The sequence below is a fragment of the Rhizoctonia solani genome, chromosome 2 (genome assembly GCF_016906535.1).
Source record: "Rhizoctonia solani chromosome 2, complete sequence".
Taxonomy (NCBI): domain Eukaryota; kingdom Fungi; phylum Basidiomycota; class Agaricomycetes; order Cantharellales; family Ceratobasidiaceae; genus Rhizoctonia; species Rhizoctonia solani.
The window spans coordinates 2,436,597-2,450,638 of NC_057371.1; the positions used below are offsets into that span (position 1 = coordinate 2,436,597).

At 47.7% G+C, this 14,042-nt stretch overlaps 5 protein-coding genes across 5 annotated transcripts; 3 read left to right on the forward strand and 2 right to left on the reverse strand.

Moving 5' to 3' along the window:
- Positions 1-131: 131 nt before the first annotated feature.
- On the forward strand, positions 132-3,002 carry RhiXN_05377 (uncharacterized protein; the record flags this gene model as incomplete). Its single annotated transcript, XM_043325193.1, has 5 exons — positions 132-229; positions 269-782; positions 836-1,964; positions 2,020-2,139; positions 2,191-3,002. 5 exons carry the CDS (start codon positions 132-134, stop codon positions 3,000-3,002), a joined length of 2,673 nt encoding a protein of 890 aa, XP_043177612.1.
- A 1,036-nt stretch (positions 3,003-4,038) lies between these two features.
- On the forward strand, positions 4,039-5,883 carry RhiXN_05378 (chitin deacetylase; the record flags this gene model as incomplete). Its single annotated transcript, XM_043325194.1, has 9 exons — positions 4,039-4,267; positions 4,326-4,608; positions 4,670-4,694; positions 4,762-4,881; positions 4,942-4,958; positions 5,013-5,140; positions 5,195-5,269; positions 5,327-5,486; positions 5,544-5,883. 9 exons carry the CDS (start codon positions 4,039-4,041, stop codon positions 5,881-5,883), a joined length of 1,377 nt encoding a protein of 458 aa, XP_043177613.1.
- A 306-nt stretch (positions 5,884-6,189) lies between these two features.
- On the reverse strand, positions 6,190-8,225 carry RhiXN_05379 (histidine phosphatase family containing protein; the record flags this gene model as incomplete). The annotated part of the gene is made up of 8 exons (XM_043325195.1): positions 6,190-6,549; positions 6,604-6,777; positions 6,833-7,117; positions 7,177-7,366; positions 7,415-7,587; positions 7,647-7,733; positions 7,792-7,973; positions 8,036-8,225. 8 exons carry the CDS (start codon positions 8,223-8,225, stop codon positions 6,190-6,192), a joined length of 1,641 nt encoding a protein of 546 aa, XP_043177614.1.
- A 219-nt stretch (positions 8,226-8,444) lies between these two features.
- On the reverse strand, positions 8,445-10,405 carry RhiXN_05380 (histidine phosphatase family containing protein; the record flags this gene model as incomplete). Its single annotated transcript, XM_043325196.1, has 8 exons — positions 8,445-8,801; positions 8,857-9,030; positions 9,081-9,365; positions 9,424-9,613; positions 9,663-9,832; positions 9,909-9,995; positions 10,052-10,233; positions 10,312-10,405. 8 exons carry the CDS (start codon positions 10,403-10,405, stop codon positions 8,445-8,447), a joined length of 1,539 nt encoding a protein of 512 aa, XP_043177615.1.
- Positions 10,406-10,972: 567 nt separating this feature from the next.
- Positions 10,973-12,664, forward strand: RhiXN_05381 (DNA replication regulator SLD3; the record flags this gene model as incomplete). The annotated part of the gene is made up of 5 exons (XM_043325197.1): positions 10,973-11,085; positions 11,133-11,504; positions 11,560-11,832; positions 11,882-12,336; positions 12,390-12,664. 5 exons carry the CDS (start codon positions 10,973-10,975, stop codon positions 12,662-12,664), a joined length of 1,488 nt encoding a protein of 495 aa, XP_043177616.1.
- Positions 12,665-14,042: the final 1,378 nt, after the last annotated feature.

A 14,042-nucleotide genomic window follows, 5' to 3' on the forward strand; every position in this document is an offset into this window, starting at 1 on the left:
CGTTATATGCGGAGTGTTGGCAAAATCCGACCATTTTTTCCATAAATCCGCATCCTCAACTCACCCCTGTGTGTCGTCGAGGTGCGGATTCTGCTATTTTAGGTGCGGATGTCTGGCAAAATCTGGACGTTATGCGGATTTTCCGCACTTTTGGGGTTCACCGTGTCAGCGCTGCAGTTGATGACCAGGCATTGAAACCCTATGAAAATGAATCCATACTGGACGCATTGTGGGCGGTTGTATGTGCGTGTGAACTAATTTGTATTAGCACTCTGGCAGCGCTTAGTGGGCTGGACGACGTAGAACGTGTTCAAATCGCTTTACAACCCCTTCGGTCTGTTCTTCATGTCTCTGATCATAGCGAACTTGTCACCACCCTCCACACATCCTTCCCCGATTATATGTTCGACAAGAAGCGCTCCGGGCGGTTCCACTGTGAAAAGGTTTCGTATGGGCGGTTTCTTGCAGAACGGTGCTTTATAATCTTGAAAAGACAACTTCGGTTCAATATATGCGCTATCAAATCCTCGTATACCCATAATGACGAAATCTCGGGGATTGAAGAGATCATTCACAAAAATGTGTCTGAGGACCTTTTCTACGCAAGCAGATTTTGGATCGACCATCTGACACAAACGGAGATTACTGATGACCTTATTACTATTGTTCAAAACTTTCTATCTCAAAAGTTACTTTTCTGGATGGAGGTGTTGAGTCTAAAGAAGTGCCTAAACACAGGAATTGCAGGCATGACCAGACTAAATACATGGCTTGCTCCACTCGTGAGTCGAAGCTTGACAAAAAAAAAAAAGTCTAATATATCTACTATCTTCAGGAATTGGTCAAAAATCAACACCTTTTGAAACTCGCATCTGATGCATCAAAGTTCATAGCTAGTTACGCCTCATCACCAGCCTCAGGATATGCTCCACATGTCTATATATCAGCGCTACCGCTTAGTCCCCCGTCGAGCTACATTCGATCGTATTATCTACCACGGTTCAATGGACTTCCCAAAGTCTCCGGCCCACTGACCACTTGGAAATCAACCTTTCCTTTCTCGTTTGCTGTGTTCTTGCGCGGTGGAGACCTCATCGCTCTGGTCGGCGAAAATGGCCTGGTTAATGTTCAGAATATTTACAATGGGAAACACTTCGTTGCACCATTCAACCCACACAACGGACCTATCAAACACCTTGGGGTTTCCAAAAACGGCACGCAATTAATCTTTGTCTCCCATCGGGCAGTCGCCGTCTGGAGTATGCAAGATGGCTCCCTCATCGTTCGTCCGTTTATGCCAAGGGATGGGGTTAGCGCAGCAATCGAATTGTCTCCAGATGGTGTGTACATCGCTTCCGGTTCTTTTGACGGCAGAATCGACATCTCCAACTTGGAGGATCCGGACCCCATCCTCCCAGTTAGAACGCTCATGGGTCACACCAGTACAATAGGGTCAATTGACTTCTCGTCAGACGGGGCGCGGGTTGTTTCTGCTTCATCAGACAAGACTATCCGTATGTGGGACGTATATACCGGGAATACGATTCTCTTTGGCACGATCTGGGGAGAACAGCTCTCACCACCTCCTCCAATTAAGGAGGGTTCAGTACCCATGATACTGGGACCACAATCCGATGAGCGTCCAGCGCCCGTGAAATTCTCTCGTGATGGATCTCATATTATCTCGGTCAATAGATCATTTTCTGATTCCATACGCATATGGAACACATCCGATGGGTCATTCACTGGGCGGAGGTTTCCGGGAGAAAAAGAATACAAGTGGACGTTTGCTTTGTCCCCTGGCGGCGAGTATATTGCAGTTGTCCCCTTTCCTGAATCAAAATCACAGGGGCCGGACTATAGTACCGTTGTCGAAGTATGGAATATGCACACTGATATATTGGTTGCCGGTCCACTCAAGGGTCATACTGGACGGATCAAACACCTTGGCTTCTCAGATGATGGTACTCGGATCATATCTGCATCCTATGATGGTACTCATGGATAGACTATCAATAGGCTCTAAACCTAGTGAATCCCTATGCTTTCAAATCTCGCTCGACAACGCCCGCATTTTTACTATTAGTACTGATGGGAGGATGTGCACATGGGATGCCCACACGTCGGCGCTTGTTGATGGTCCACATCCGTGTTCAACGGAAAGAGATCTTTGCTCAGCTGTCTGCTCAGCAGATGGTACACGCATCGTCTCTTGGAACTCCCAAATCGAATTTGTCGAGCTATGGGATGCACAATTACATCGGAGTATCACCTATTGCAAGACAGGAGGGTATCTTTATAGCCCTCGCGTTATGCTTGCGCAGAAGGGCAGAAGATTTATTACCGAAGTCCACTACCCAGAAAGACTATTGAACATTTGGGACACAGAATACGGTGCACATATAGCTGGGCCTTTGCGACTAGGCGAAACGCTCGATTTTTCGCCTGATGGTTTATATGTCGTATGTCAGGACCATAATAACTCTACTATCGGGTGTCTCCATGTTATCAGCGTAGACAGTGGTGATAAGGTATTCAAAGTGGATGCCCCAGATAGTCGACATATCGTCTCTGCTAAGTTCTCCTGGGATGGCCTATCCTTGGTCTACAATACACGTCACACATGCTACCTATGGAATACCCGTGATCATACAATTCACACTATCATAACAGAACCAGCGTGGACATCCTCATTAAACTCTCGCATATACTCTACCGATGGTCGGTACTTGGCTTCGGCCTCAGATGATGAGACCAAGCAATCAGACCTTATGGTATGGTCGTTCCCCATAGACAAACCGTCGCATATCACCATTCGATCGGATGGATGGGCCGTAGACAGTCAATCTCGAGTGGTGTTCTGGGTGCCTGCTGAAATCAGGAAGAAGACCACCGAATGCAGCGGGATCGTGATCGAAGAGGACAGTGGTGATTGGCTCTGTGTTGATTATAACGATATGGTTGTGGGTGACGAGTGGAGCCATTGCTATATTGGCAATTAAGTCGCGTTCTAGTTTCCTCATTGTAAGTATCAATGCTGCCATTCTGGTACTGTTACTGAAGGATTTCTTTTTAGTTGCGAATGCTCCATCACGATCTTTATTGTCTCAGTCATTGTACATTCTATGGCTTTGTTGGAGTTGTTATGCCAAATGGTTGACTGACGCCTAAATTAATGTATTCTGTATAAGCGCAAATTCTATGCGCCAGTGATTGGCAGACTATATATAAGTGTGAGCCTTAGGCGTAATGATATATATCCCATCGACTGATAAGATCGATGCTGCCGAACCCGGTCGCCATAACTTGCGCGTTGAGATGTGGGGTAGTGATCGCTGTATGGATCCGCGTGGGGGTGGCAGTGTATTTACGTCGCCTACACGTGATTTGGAGAAGTTGTTATCCAGCCAGCGAGAGTGCCAGCAACTTTCAGTTTATCCTGGGCTTATAACAATTTTCGATTTTTTGAAGAAAAAATCCCATTCATCGAGAGTTGCCATACTCGGTCTCGATCCTCGATTTTATCCACGATATCTGCGGGCTCTTACCTCAAACCTTTGCCTGTTTATCGAGCTTGGACCAATATTCCCATTGGCCTATATGATCAAACCAGTCGAATCCTAGCAAGTTTCTAATCCAGCTTGGCGTTTGAGATAACCTGTCAAGACCATACTTTGTTCAGCCCACCTTGCAAAGGCATGCTTGATTCTGCTCCCTGTCCGGATGAGCCACGAACCGGTCCCTTTTAGTTGATGTCGCTCGCGGGTTCGAACCTGCTTGAATTAAGAAGATTGAAGTCTACTCTTCCGATGCAATGCAGTGCAGTCGTGGATTTCCACTCGGCAAAACCTACCAGCCCACGCGGCCGCTAGCGCCGCCAAGGAACTGATCCACGGTGACTAAATTTACATCGCCAAGCGCTGATGGCGTTCGAAACAATGATAAATTACCGACAGTATCGTTGTTCGACTCTATTCATCCCCTCTCCCCCTCTCCGGTCAGCTCACAGTCCGGGAATATCAAATTTACTCGCCCATAATGTTCGCCCACACGGCAGTCACTCTCTTGCTATCTCTTACAGCCGCAGGAAGCGCGCATGGTCACTCTACCCAAGGATATTCGCATGCTATCCGCCAAGACCCACACGCTATCCCACCTCTCGCGGAGATTACTGCAGGAATGCCCATCGAACCTGCTGTACCACTCTCAGCGACTCCCACAGCTGGCTCGCCTGCCGTAATTTCTGGCGCTCCCAATCTCCCTCCGAGTAAGCAACCACGCATCTACGCAAGTCTCAACCAGACTAACGACGAAAATTCCGCTAGTTCCCGACATGTCGTCGTATCCTCCAGGTGGACAAATGATTCCGACCGATTCTCCCGAAGTCAAGGAATGGCTGGCCGAGATCGCCGCCTCGGGTGTCGTCATTCCCAATACCACGCCCTACAAGCCTCTTCCGGACGATGCTGTAGGACAAACACTCTGCTCTCTCAACCCAGAGGCCACCACTGCCGGAGGAGCCGATGGGACCTGCTGGTGGAGTTGTTCGAGCTGCACTCGCGACACGGATGTTGTCACTTGCCCCGATAAACTGGCCTGGGGGTTGACGTGAGTGCCTTGTTCCTATTTCATCTTAAAAATAGCCGCTCACCGGGTTATTGTGCTTCAGTTTTGACGATGGTCCTTCGCCTTACGTGAGTTGTTTCAGAATGGGCTGAAATTATGAATTAAACTGATGGCAAAATGAAAATATTATTTCAGACTCCCAAGGTTCTGAACTACCTCGCAGAAAAGAACCTCAAGGCCAGCTTCTATGTTATCGGCGCTAACGTCGTGAACCACCCGGAAATCCTACAAGCGACCTATCTTGCAGGACACGAGGTAAGTTGGAATTCTTGTCTTACGAACATCCCATGGTTGACGTTTGGTTCCGTAACTTAGATTGCTAGCCATACCTGGTATGTACAAAATGTACAAAAATGCGCGTACTAGTACTAAAAAGTTGAAATTAGGACCCATCCCCAACTTACTACGCTTACCAACGAACAAATCGTTGCCGAGCTCGGCTGGACTCGCAAGGTTATCCAGGCTGTTCTCGGAGTTACTCCACGATACTTCCGTCCTCCTTATGGCGATTGCGGTCAGTAAAGTTCATCAATCCTGGACCCAGGGAAACTAAACAACCCCAAAATAGACGATCGTGTGCGCGCTATTGCCAAGGGACTCGGCATGACTCCCGTCATCTGGACCCAAGGATTCGATACTGATGGTAGGACCTGTCATTCTCTTTAATCATCCGCTTATCTGAACTGCCTTTTCCAACCAGACTGGTCGGTCAACTCGGGAGGCGTGGCCACTGAGCTCATGAACGGGTACAGCAAGATGCTCGAGACCCTGCCTACGCTCAACAATGGAGTGATCAGTCTTCAACACGACTGGTACCAAGCCACCGTCGATCTTGCTGTCGGACACTTTTTGCCTGCTGCGTGAGTTCTACCTAGTCATATTTAAGGCTCATAACACTCATACGTGTGTATGCATAGCTTGTCGCACAACCCGGCCCCCAACTTCCAGTCTGTCATTGAGTGCCAGCACCAACCCCTGGGCATGTCATACGTCGAGACTAGCGGATCAGGTACCCCAGCCGGCCCGGCTAATAACGCCACCACAACTCCGGCACCCTCTGCTCCTGCTAGTAGTACTACTGTAGCATCGGGTCCTACTACCGGCGCCAGCAAGCCCACCACGACCGGAACCCCATCGAGCACCGCTTCTGGGACTTCGGTTAATAGTACATCAGCCAATGGTGCCGTGACGACGCGTGGTGCCATGTCCAGATTATTTGCCGTCGCCATAGCTGTTGTGGTAGGTGTCTTGGCTTAAAAAACCATTTGGTGGTAGAGCTGTGATTTAGATGGTGTGGTGTGTGGATTTCATATTTATTTATGTTCTTTTTCTGTTTGTCGTGTTCCCTCGTCGCTCTTTTCGGTTGTGATATCATGTATGCTCTGATGCTATAATAGTTTCGTGCATAGTGCTATACCACACTTATTTATCGTCGCTCCTTTTGCACCTGTTATACCATGTCCTATACAAATCGGAACTTTTACGTTGTCATAGCTGGCGAATTAATGATATTTTAGAAAACTGGAAACCTAATAATGATAGCTACATAAAATCCGGCATTATCTATTGGAAGCAAGCTGTAAAGTTTCCACCTGCCCGAGCATATGCTTGGCTGTGCACAAATTGATCCAACGGGCATAGACCGTTGATTTTTTCTGATCCCACGCACTCTGGGAGGCTATCCAGCGAAACTACCGCATCGTTGATGATGATACGGACATGATCTCCGTTTAAGTGGGGTCCCGAGCAGGTGAGCTTTTCAACCAGTGTCAATCCTCCAAAAGGAACCATCCTGGATACCACGAATTGTTGATCTTTGTGCGAAGGAATTGGTCCAGCCGACGGAAGTGGAACAGAATCCCTGAGGATTCCGAGCGAAGACAAGATGGTCACGATGTTATTATCGCTTGAGAAGTCGGCAAACTAGGTTCAACTTAGCAACTCGCATGGATACTTGTAGTTGGTATATGCACGTACAATTCGTGGAGCGCATGAGCCAATGGGGAAGGTTTTGTGACTCGAGTCTAGGGTGCGGTTCGTGGATGTCGAGTCTTGAACGGGTGTACCGGTTAGGCGGGATAGTAGTTCGTTGACCCAACCGGCACCAAGAGAGCGAGCATAGGTTGAGCCGTACGACTTGGACCAATATTTCTGAAAATGAGCGTGTATAAGGCATCTGGAATGACGTCCAAAAAGGCAAACATACCTCCAAATCATGATAGTATTCATAGCTCTTCCATTCGTCCAGACTGAAAACCCCGCACCATGGACTCGTAGTGCCGTTCTTGGCAGCCGAATCGAATCCACACAAGTTCATCAAGCTAAAAACATCACGATCGGTTAGATTCGCGCCTAGTAGCCGGTCATTGAGTCGTTTTGTAATTGGGGGTGCGAAAGTAGTGAGCCATTCAGCACTGGCAGTATCCCCGAGAGGAGGGTTTAGCGCTTTAGCTGCTGGGCAGGTCTGGACGTCGAGAGTATTGTTGAATTTCTGTAACGATGAAGCGTATTAGAAAAGTCCTCCTTCGGAAGATATTACGAATAACATACATCGCTAACAGGCATTGCCACAGCTGGGTGGGGTAAGCCGGAGACTGGAACGTCAAAAGGATCGCCTTTGAACCCTTGTTCCCACCACCCAGCAGACTCGGCAATCCTTTCCTCTGCCGTGGAGCGGACGAATATCTTTGGCCCAAGCGAGGCGTACTTTTGGGCAATAATTTGACCTGAAACGTACATTCTTTTCCTCTGTGAGTGGAATCCGAGCAAGGCAAAGAAGGCAACTTACTGCCTCTGCCCAAGCGAAACCATTTGATCCGCGACATATGGATACTTGAAGCCAAGTGCGAATTCGAGAGAGGGATCAGTCGTATTCATTACTCGGCTCAGCTTGTCGAGTGCTGCGTCGATGCGTGCGCCTTCTCCGTCGCCGGTAGGATATCGAGCGCCGTGTCGTTGAAGCTAGTAATGATAGGTAGGTTATCAAATTATTCATTTTGCTTGAAAAGGTATATGCTTACTATGCTAATCATAGATACGCTGCATCCTTCGGGTGTTTCGGACGAGATTTGACTCGATACGGCACGACGAGGGCCATATGGACCAAGCTAAACAGGCCGAAGCACGTCAGATTAATGTAAATAAGGAAGAGAACGGCGAGCTTACATGGCTTATGAGTTCGGGATCAAGCTGATACGTAGGCAAAACAGGAAGTTTCGCCCCGTTTCTTTGTCCAGAGTGGTCCTTGTGGTGTGGAGACTCTGAGAACGCATATGCACTAAGAAAGAGGATCCCACAACCGACGATGAGTGCGTTTCGAAACGCTTTAATTGGTCTACATTGGTCAACTAAAAATAATGGTGAGTCAGAGTGCTTTTTCTTGCTTTCATTGATGTAATGTAGGACATACCAATCAACTCATGCCATCTTGAAGACTCTTCTCCAAGTTGTTCGTGCTGGTCACAGAACTCAAGGTCCTTGGATTCCTTGCAATCGGTAGCCAGTGAAGAATAATTGACAGGATTCATGCCACGCATCCAGGGAGGGTCATAGTTTAACACGTATTCAATCCAAGGGGATATATACACGGAGAGCGACATAGTTGAAGTTTATCTTGACATCTGTCGCTCACACGTGATTGACCTTGACAAAGGTCTGACGTAACGAACGTTGTGGTGCCCCACAAAAGGAGTTTAGCTACAAAAGGCCTTGAGGTATACATGCAGAAGTAAAACGTGCAGAACCGCACTCCGTTTGCGTGGTGGATGATATTCATTATGCAAAGTTCAGGGTATACGGCAAAAGATTTGACATCGAATCTATGCTAAACAAGTAGTCCAATTCCCGCCGGCCTTCGCGTATGCTTGGCTTTCCACAAACTTATCTAGAGCACACAGGCCTTCGGTGGCTCCTTGCTTTCCACATGGCGCGAGTCCAGTGAGAGGAATGACCGCATCGTTGATAATAATGCGGACATATTCTTTGGCTGGGAGAGCGGGGCACGATAGCTTTTCAACGACCGTTGATCCGGCAAATGGGACCAATTTCGAGACGACGAATTGCTGAGTTGAAGATGATGGGATTGGTCCTGATGGAGGAAGGGGCTTGGCATCACGGAGAATACCAAGCGCAGAGAGGATCATAGCAATGTTATTGTCGCTCGAAAAATCAGCAAACTAGAAGCACTCAAATATCAACACGCGACCTGTGCTAATCATGTTGAGAACGTACAATTCGAGGAGCAGAAGATCCGATGGGGAAGGTTGCGGGGTTCGAGTCAAGAGTGCTGTTGGTGGTTGTATAATCTTCTACGGGTGTGTTGGTCAGGCGGGATAGAAGTTCATTGACCCATCCCGCGCCTTGAGACCTAGCATACGGTGACCCGTACGATTTGGAGTAATATTTCTACAACTGAATGTTAGGTATACGTCTAGTCACAGTATTTAACGGCTCACCTCAAGGTCATAGTAATATTCGTTATTCCTCCAGACACTCTGATCAAACGCACCGCACCATGGGCTTGCGCTCCCATTCCTTGCGGCGGTATCGAATCCACACAAGCTCATCAAATTGATAGTATCATTGTCGTTCAACCCGGCGCCAGGTAATAGCTGATTGAGTCGCTTCGTAACCGGAGGTGCGAACCTGCCCAACCAATCTCCGCTTGCAATATCACCTGGAGCAGGGTCAATAGCCTCAGCAGTGACGCAGGTCTGCACATTGAGGGTGTTATTGCTCGTCTATGAAAAAATGAGGGGTTAATCCTGATACGGTTAAATGAGTCGCGCTGTTACGTACGTCGCTTATAATGATCGACACATCGGGTTGAGGAAGACTAGTGATCGGCACGTCAAATGATCCACCTTGGAAACCTTGTTTCCACCACCTGGCAGACTCGACAATTCGGTCCTTTTGGGCGGCCCGGACGAATTTTGCAGTTCCAAGCGAGGCGTATTTCGTTGCGATTATTTGCCCTGAGATGTAGGATCTATGAAGGTTAGTTGAGAGCAGGACAATCGGAATGCGGCGACACTCACTGCTTACGGCCGAAATCGTTGAGTTGGTCCGCGACGTAGGTATAGTTAAACGTTGATATGAATTTAAGTGAAGGCTCGGAAATAGCCGCTACACCTTTAAGCTTTGTCAATGATGCATCGATACCTGCTCCACTGCCTTTGGTGGGGTAACGGGCGCCATGACGTTGTAACTACACGATACACCCATTGTAAGATGCCTTTGATTTACGAGTTCACTGAGATAGTACCTCTGGAATGGGTACTCACAATATTGATCATAGTCACACTACAGCCCTTTGGTATCTCGGAAGAGATTTTGCTAGGGACGGTGTAACGGGGGCCATATGGGCCAAGCTGGTTATAAAATATATTAGGAAACACTAAATGGGTAAAATGGGTCCATAACTCACATAATGGGCTATGTTGGCATCAAGTTGATAATTTGGCAGCACGGGCAACTGGGAATTGGCCCTCGCAATGGGATTTATCAAGGCCAACGGCTCAGAGTGAACATATACCACCACAGACAACACTCCGCCAAGAATTAAAACGTTTCTGACACCCATTTTCCGACGTAATCGTCTCCAGGTGGCTAGAAAGTAATCGAGGGCCAAGGGTATCAGAAAAGCCGCAAGCAAGCAGAATATTTATATCTACCCAAGCGACGCACAATTTGTTTCTTCCCGCCCTCCGCATGATTCCAAGTACCCGACCGACTGCTTCGCAACGGGTTCTGGGAAGGTCCGAATATAGCTCGCTGCCATCTGTAAATTCACGAATACCACCGCAAGAAGAATATAAACTATCCTGGTTGACACGTGTGTCGGCTGCGGATGGTGGTTGGTCTGAAATAGCCAATCGCAACGAGCATGTGGGAGTGATGGATCGAAGCGGCTGTATGGGAAACAGTGCCTCCTCACGTGGAACCACGTGCGTTTGGATTATCTTGGCATATGAATAGTGGTAAGGTGGGGGTCGTTTCTGACCTGAATAATTATATTTTGACGTTTTACTTATCATAAGACTCTGCTTGAATGACGGGAGATTGCCCCGTAGGTATACATGTACTATTTATTTTGGTGAGAAGTCAGAAGCCGCGAATTCGAAGATGGCTGTGGTGGTCCTCATGGACCTGAAGCGCTGGCTTGGGTATTGGCAACCACTTACTAATCAAGGGTCACGCGTCGCGTGTTCGCGGCGGTCTATTTGTCTTTGGAGCACTCTCCAAACTTGTTCCCATCTATGTGAGGCAGAGATATTTGTGGTTTACTATTAAGAATCAATAAACTTTCAACAGCCGAACTTCACCTTGGACGTTTATTTGCACCACTATGGCCAGCGTATCAGCGTCACTCGCGCCGATAAATGTGTCATTTGATGACCCAAGCCCAGTGCTATGGCCGTCCACCTATACACTCTCTGGAATCGGTGATTACCCCTTCGGGTAAGCGCCGTTTCATTTCGTCTCCGTACAAGCTCATGTTCCATAAGACCACCTCAGGACGATTCAATAGAAGCCTATGTCGAACGACGTTATCTCGAATGTCTCTGGATGCCTGAAATTCTAGAACCTCTAGCGTCTCTTGTGCCTGCCTTGCAACGCGTAGTGCCTCCAAGCGACTGGACACCCGCAACTGGTCCCCATCCCCTACATGCCTTTTTAGACGAACATTTGTTGAATTTGGTCGACATTCACAAGAAGTACAGGAAGACTATACCAGCTCTACTTGAAAAAGAAGGAGACGCACAGGATGCTGAAGAAGCCTGCATCTTTTACGCCTGGTCACATGCACAACCTTCAGACGAATCTGTCAATGAGGAGAAATGGGGGAAGGAGTGGTTGCATGAAGCAGAGAAGCGAGAGTGAGTCCATATATGACTTGTTTTCAGGGCCGTAGCCGACCCAGTATTATGATAGGATTCTCGTGCAAATCCTCCTTCGAATGCTAAAACTCACTCTTCCATCACCCCCTGTTCCAAAACGCAAACGAAGCAAGGACAAAATTGAATCGAAAGGAACCTCTTACGAAGAGGTGATATCAGGACTGGAAATGCTAATTGATCGAATAGGCATCATCCGTCAAACGGCGACTTCGTCACTAAAGATGGACCAGGAAAAAGCGATGGGCAAGGCGGATAATCACGAAAGAGACTGGGCAGCTGTATTTTGCGAGGATGTGCTCAAGCCTTTGTATGTTTTCGCCGTTGCATCCCATACGCCGTTACTAAGGAATTTGTAGGTTCGAAGAATCCCTTCCAGATCAATATGAAACGCTGAGATACCACTGTATGCCACCACCCTCGCGAGACCCGTCTCCCACCCCATCCGACGCATCTATAATCGACCTAACCCATTCTCAACCCAACTCTCAGTCTCAGTCACAATCACAATCTCAACTACAGATCCAACAACCAGCCCGAAGTCTGTCCCGGGCAACCTCAATCTCATCCCGCATCGGATCCTTCACCGCCCGGTCCCTCTCTCGCGCTTCGACAAGCCAAAGCAGAAGTAGAAGTGGATCTGTTGAACTCGATCCTGATGCGCGAGCACGAAGCAGGAGTCGCAGTGTTTCGTTTGCTACCAGGAGTGCAGGAGGAATCCGAGCGCCTGTTAAAGCTGGCCTGAAACCAAAGGGAGGGAAGGTCAAGCCGAAGCAACCGAGCGCTGCGCCAAGTATGGGACCTAGTAAACCTTGTAAGGCCCCTGCTCTTTTTATGTTGGGATTCGATACTTACGAGGCTTTTCAGCGCGAACATCTGTACCTACGGCCGAATCCCAATCCCAACAAACCCAGTCTAAAGTTCTTGTTGCTGAAACGCCCCAAAAGCCATCGCGCACAATGAGTCGTGAGGTATCGATTGGCGGGTCGTCCTTTATGCAGCGTCTGCAGGGTCAAAGTATGGGAAGAAAGGTGTCGTTGGACAAGTCAGCGTTTGAAGAATTTATGGTATCCTCACCTGAGCGATTGGGTAGTAGCGATTTTGATTTTGGGGACTTGGCTTTGGAGACTCCGAGGAAGTAATTCTTAACTTTGGATAGATATGCATGTGTTTACAGTGTTTGTCACTATATCATCTTATACACGCTATCAGTCGGTGCTTCGTATTAAATGCGCGATATCTCTGAGGGGGACATATACATCCTACACCTGGCTGAGATGGTTGCTCGTGCATGGTACAACAGAAATGTAGTATCAATGCGCGCGCGGAGAGGTAAACATATACTCAAGTATATGGCCAGTATTGGGTGTATAATTAGTAATAACGGCAATTCGTAGGGTTGCAGTTACTACATTGACTGGGAGATAAGAACTAGCATAAACTTGTTTTAATCCCAGTACTTAACGGTAATCCGTACACTCTCCTCATCTATGATCATATTACTTCATTTCGAAGCTTGTCGTAAGCTCGCTTGGGTGTGGTTCATTGGTATGAGGACGTGGTCGATGTTCGTAATGGTTCGGCGGGCTCATGAGGAGGCAGCCAGGTGATGTCGCAAGCGTCGGCTTCTATGGTGCTAAACTTAGTACGGCTCCGCCGGACACATCGCACCACCTCATACCTCGGCCCGTCATCTGATGATGATTCCGCTACAGTAGAGTCCCGATAGCCTTAATTATTGTTAGACAAGCACTTCTCCTAATCTCAGGTGTATTTCGGGTGTTGTTTCAGGCTTATATGCATCATTCATGCGATAATATGGTGCTTTGAATTCGTGGCGTTGTGTCTCTGGCCGAAAAATAGCAAATATTCAAAATCGAAACAAAGCGATGTGGGTTACAATTCTAATGACAAGATATATGCATGAGATGAGGAGATATGCACGAAACAGATTAGCCGAAAGATCGCCCAAGGTTGAAGCAGACCGGGAAGGGTACCCCGTATTCACGGAACATGCGGTGCAACGAGTGAAAACGACGAGTCCATAACGAGGCGTCAAAACAATATGTAAAGCCTCTCGGATATGGTGCGCGCCCATGAAAGTTTCTTTATTTGGTAGCAGAGCTGACGATAGGCGTCATCGCGATAGCAAACTCTAGCTTGCTGTGAGCATCGTTGTTACTTGATGTTTTTCCTATTGATAGGGGGCCGTATTTTGGCTCATCCTCAAGTTCGTAGAGTGAAAATATTATTCTACTACCAACAACGCTCGAAATAGCTAGAACTAGCCTGGTCCGTGTTAAAATGCGTTGATAAGTTGGCTACTATTACTATGGATCTGTTGTGGGACTCACCCAGATGCAACTGTAGCAATCTGAATCATCCTTATGCTTCCTCCGACACAAGTGAATATTATTAACACCAATCTCATGGCAAAATGATATATATTGCTATTAAATGGACAGCCGTTAGTAATCATAGGCCATTTAGATTGGGCGAGAATAATCCCGGTGCACGACG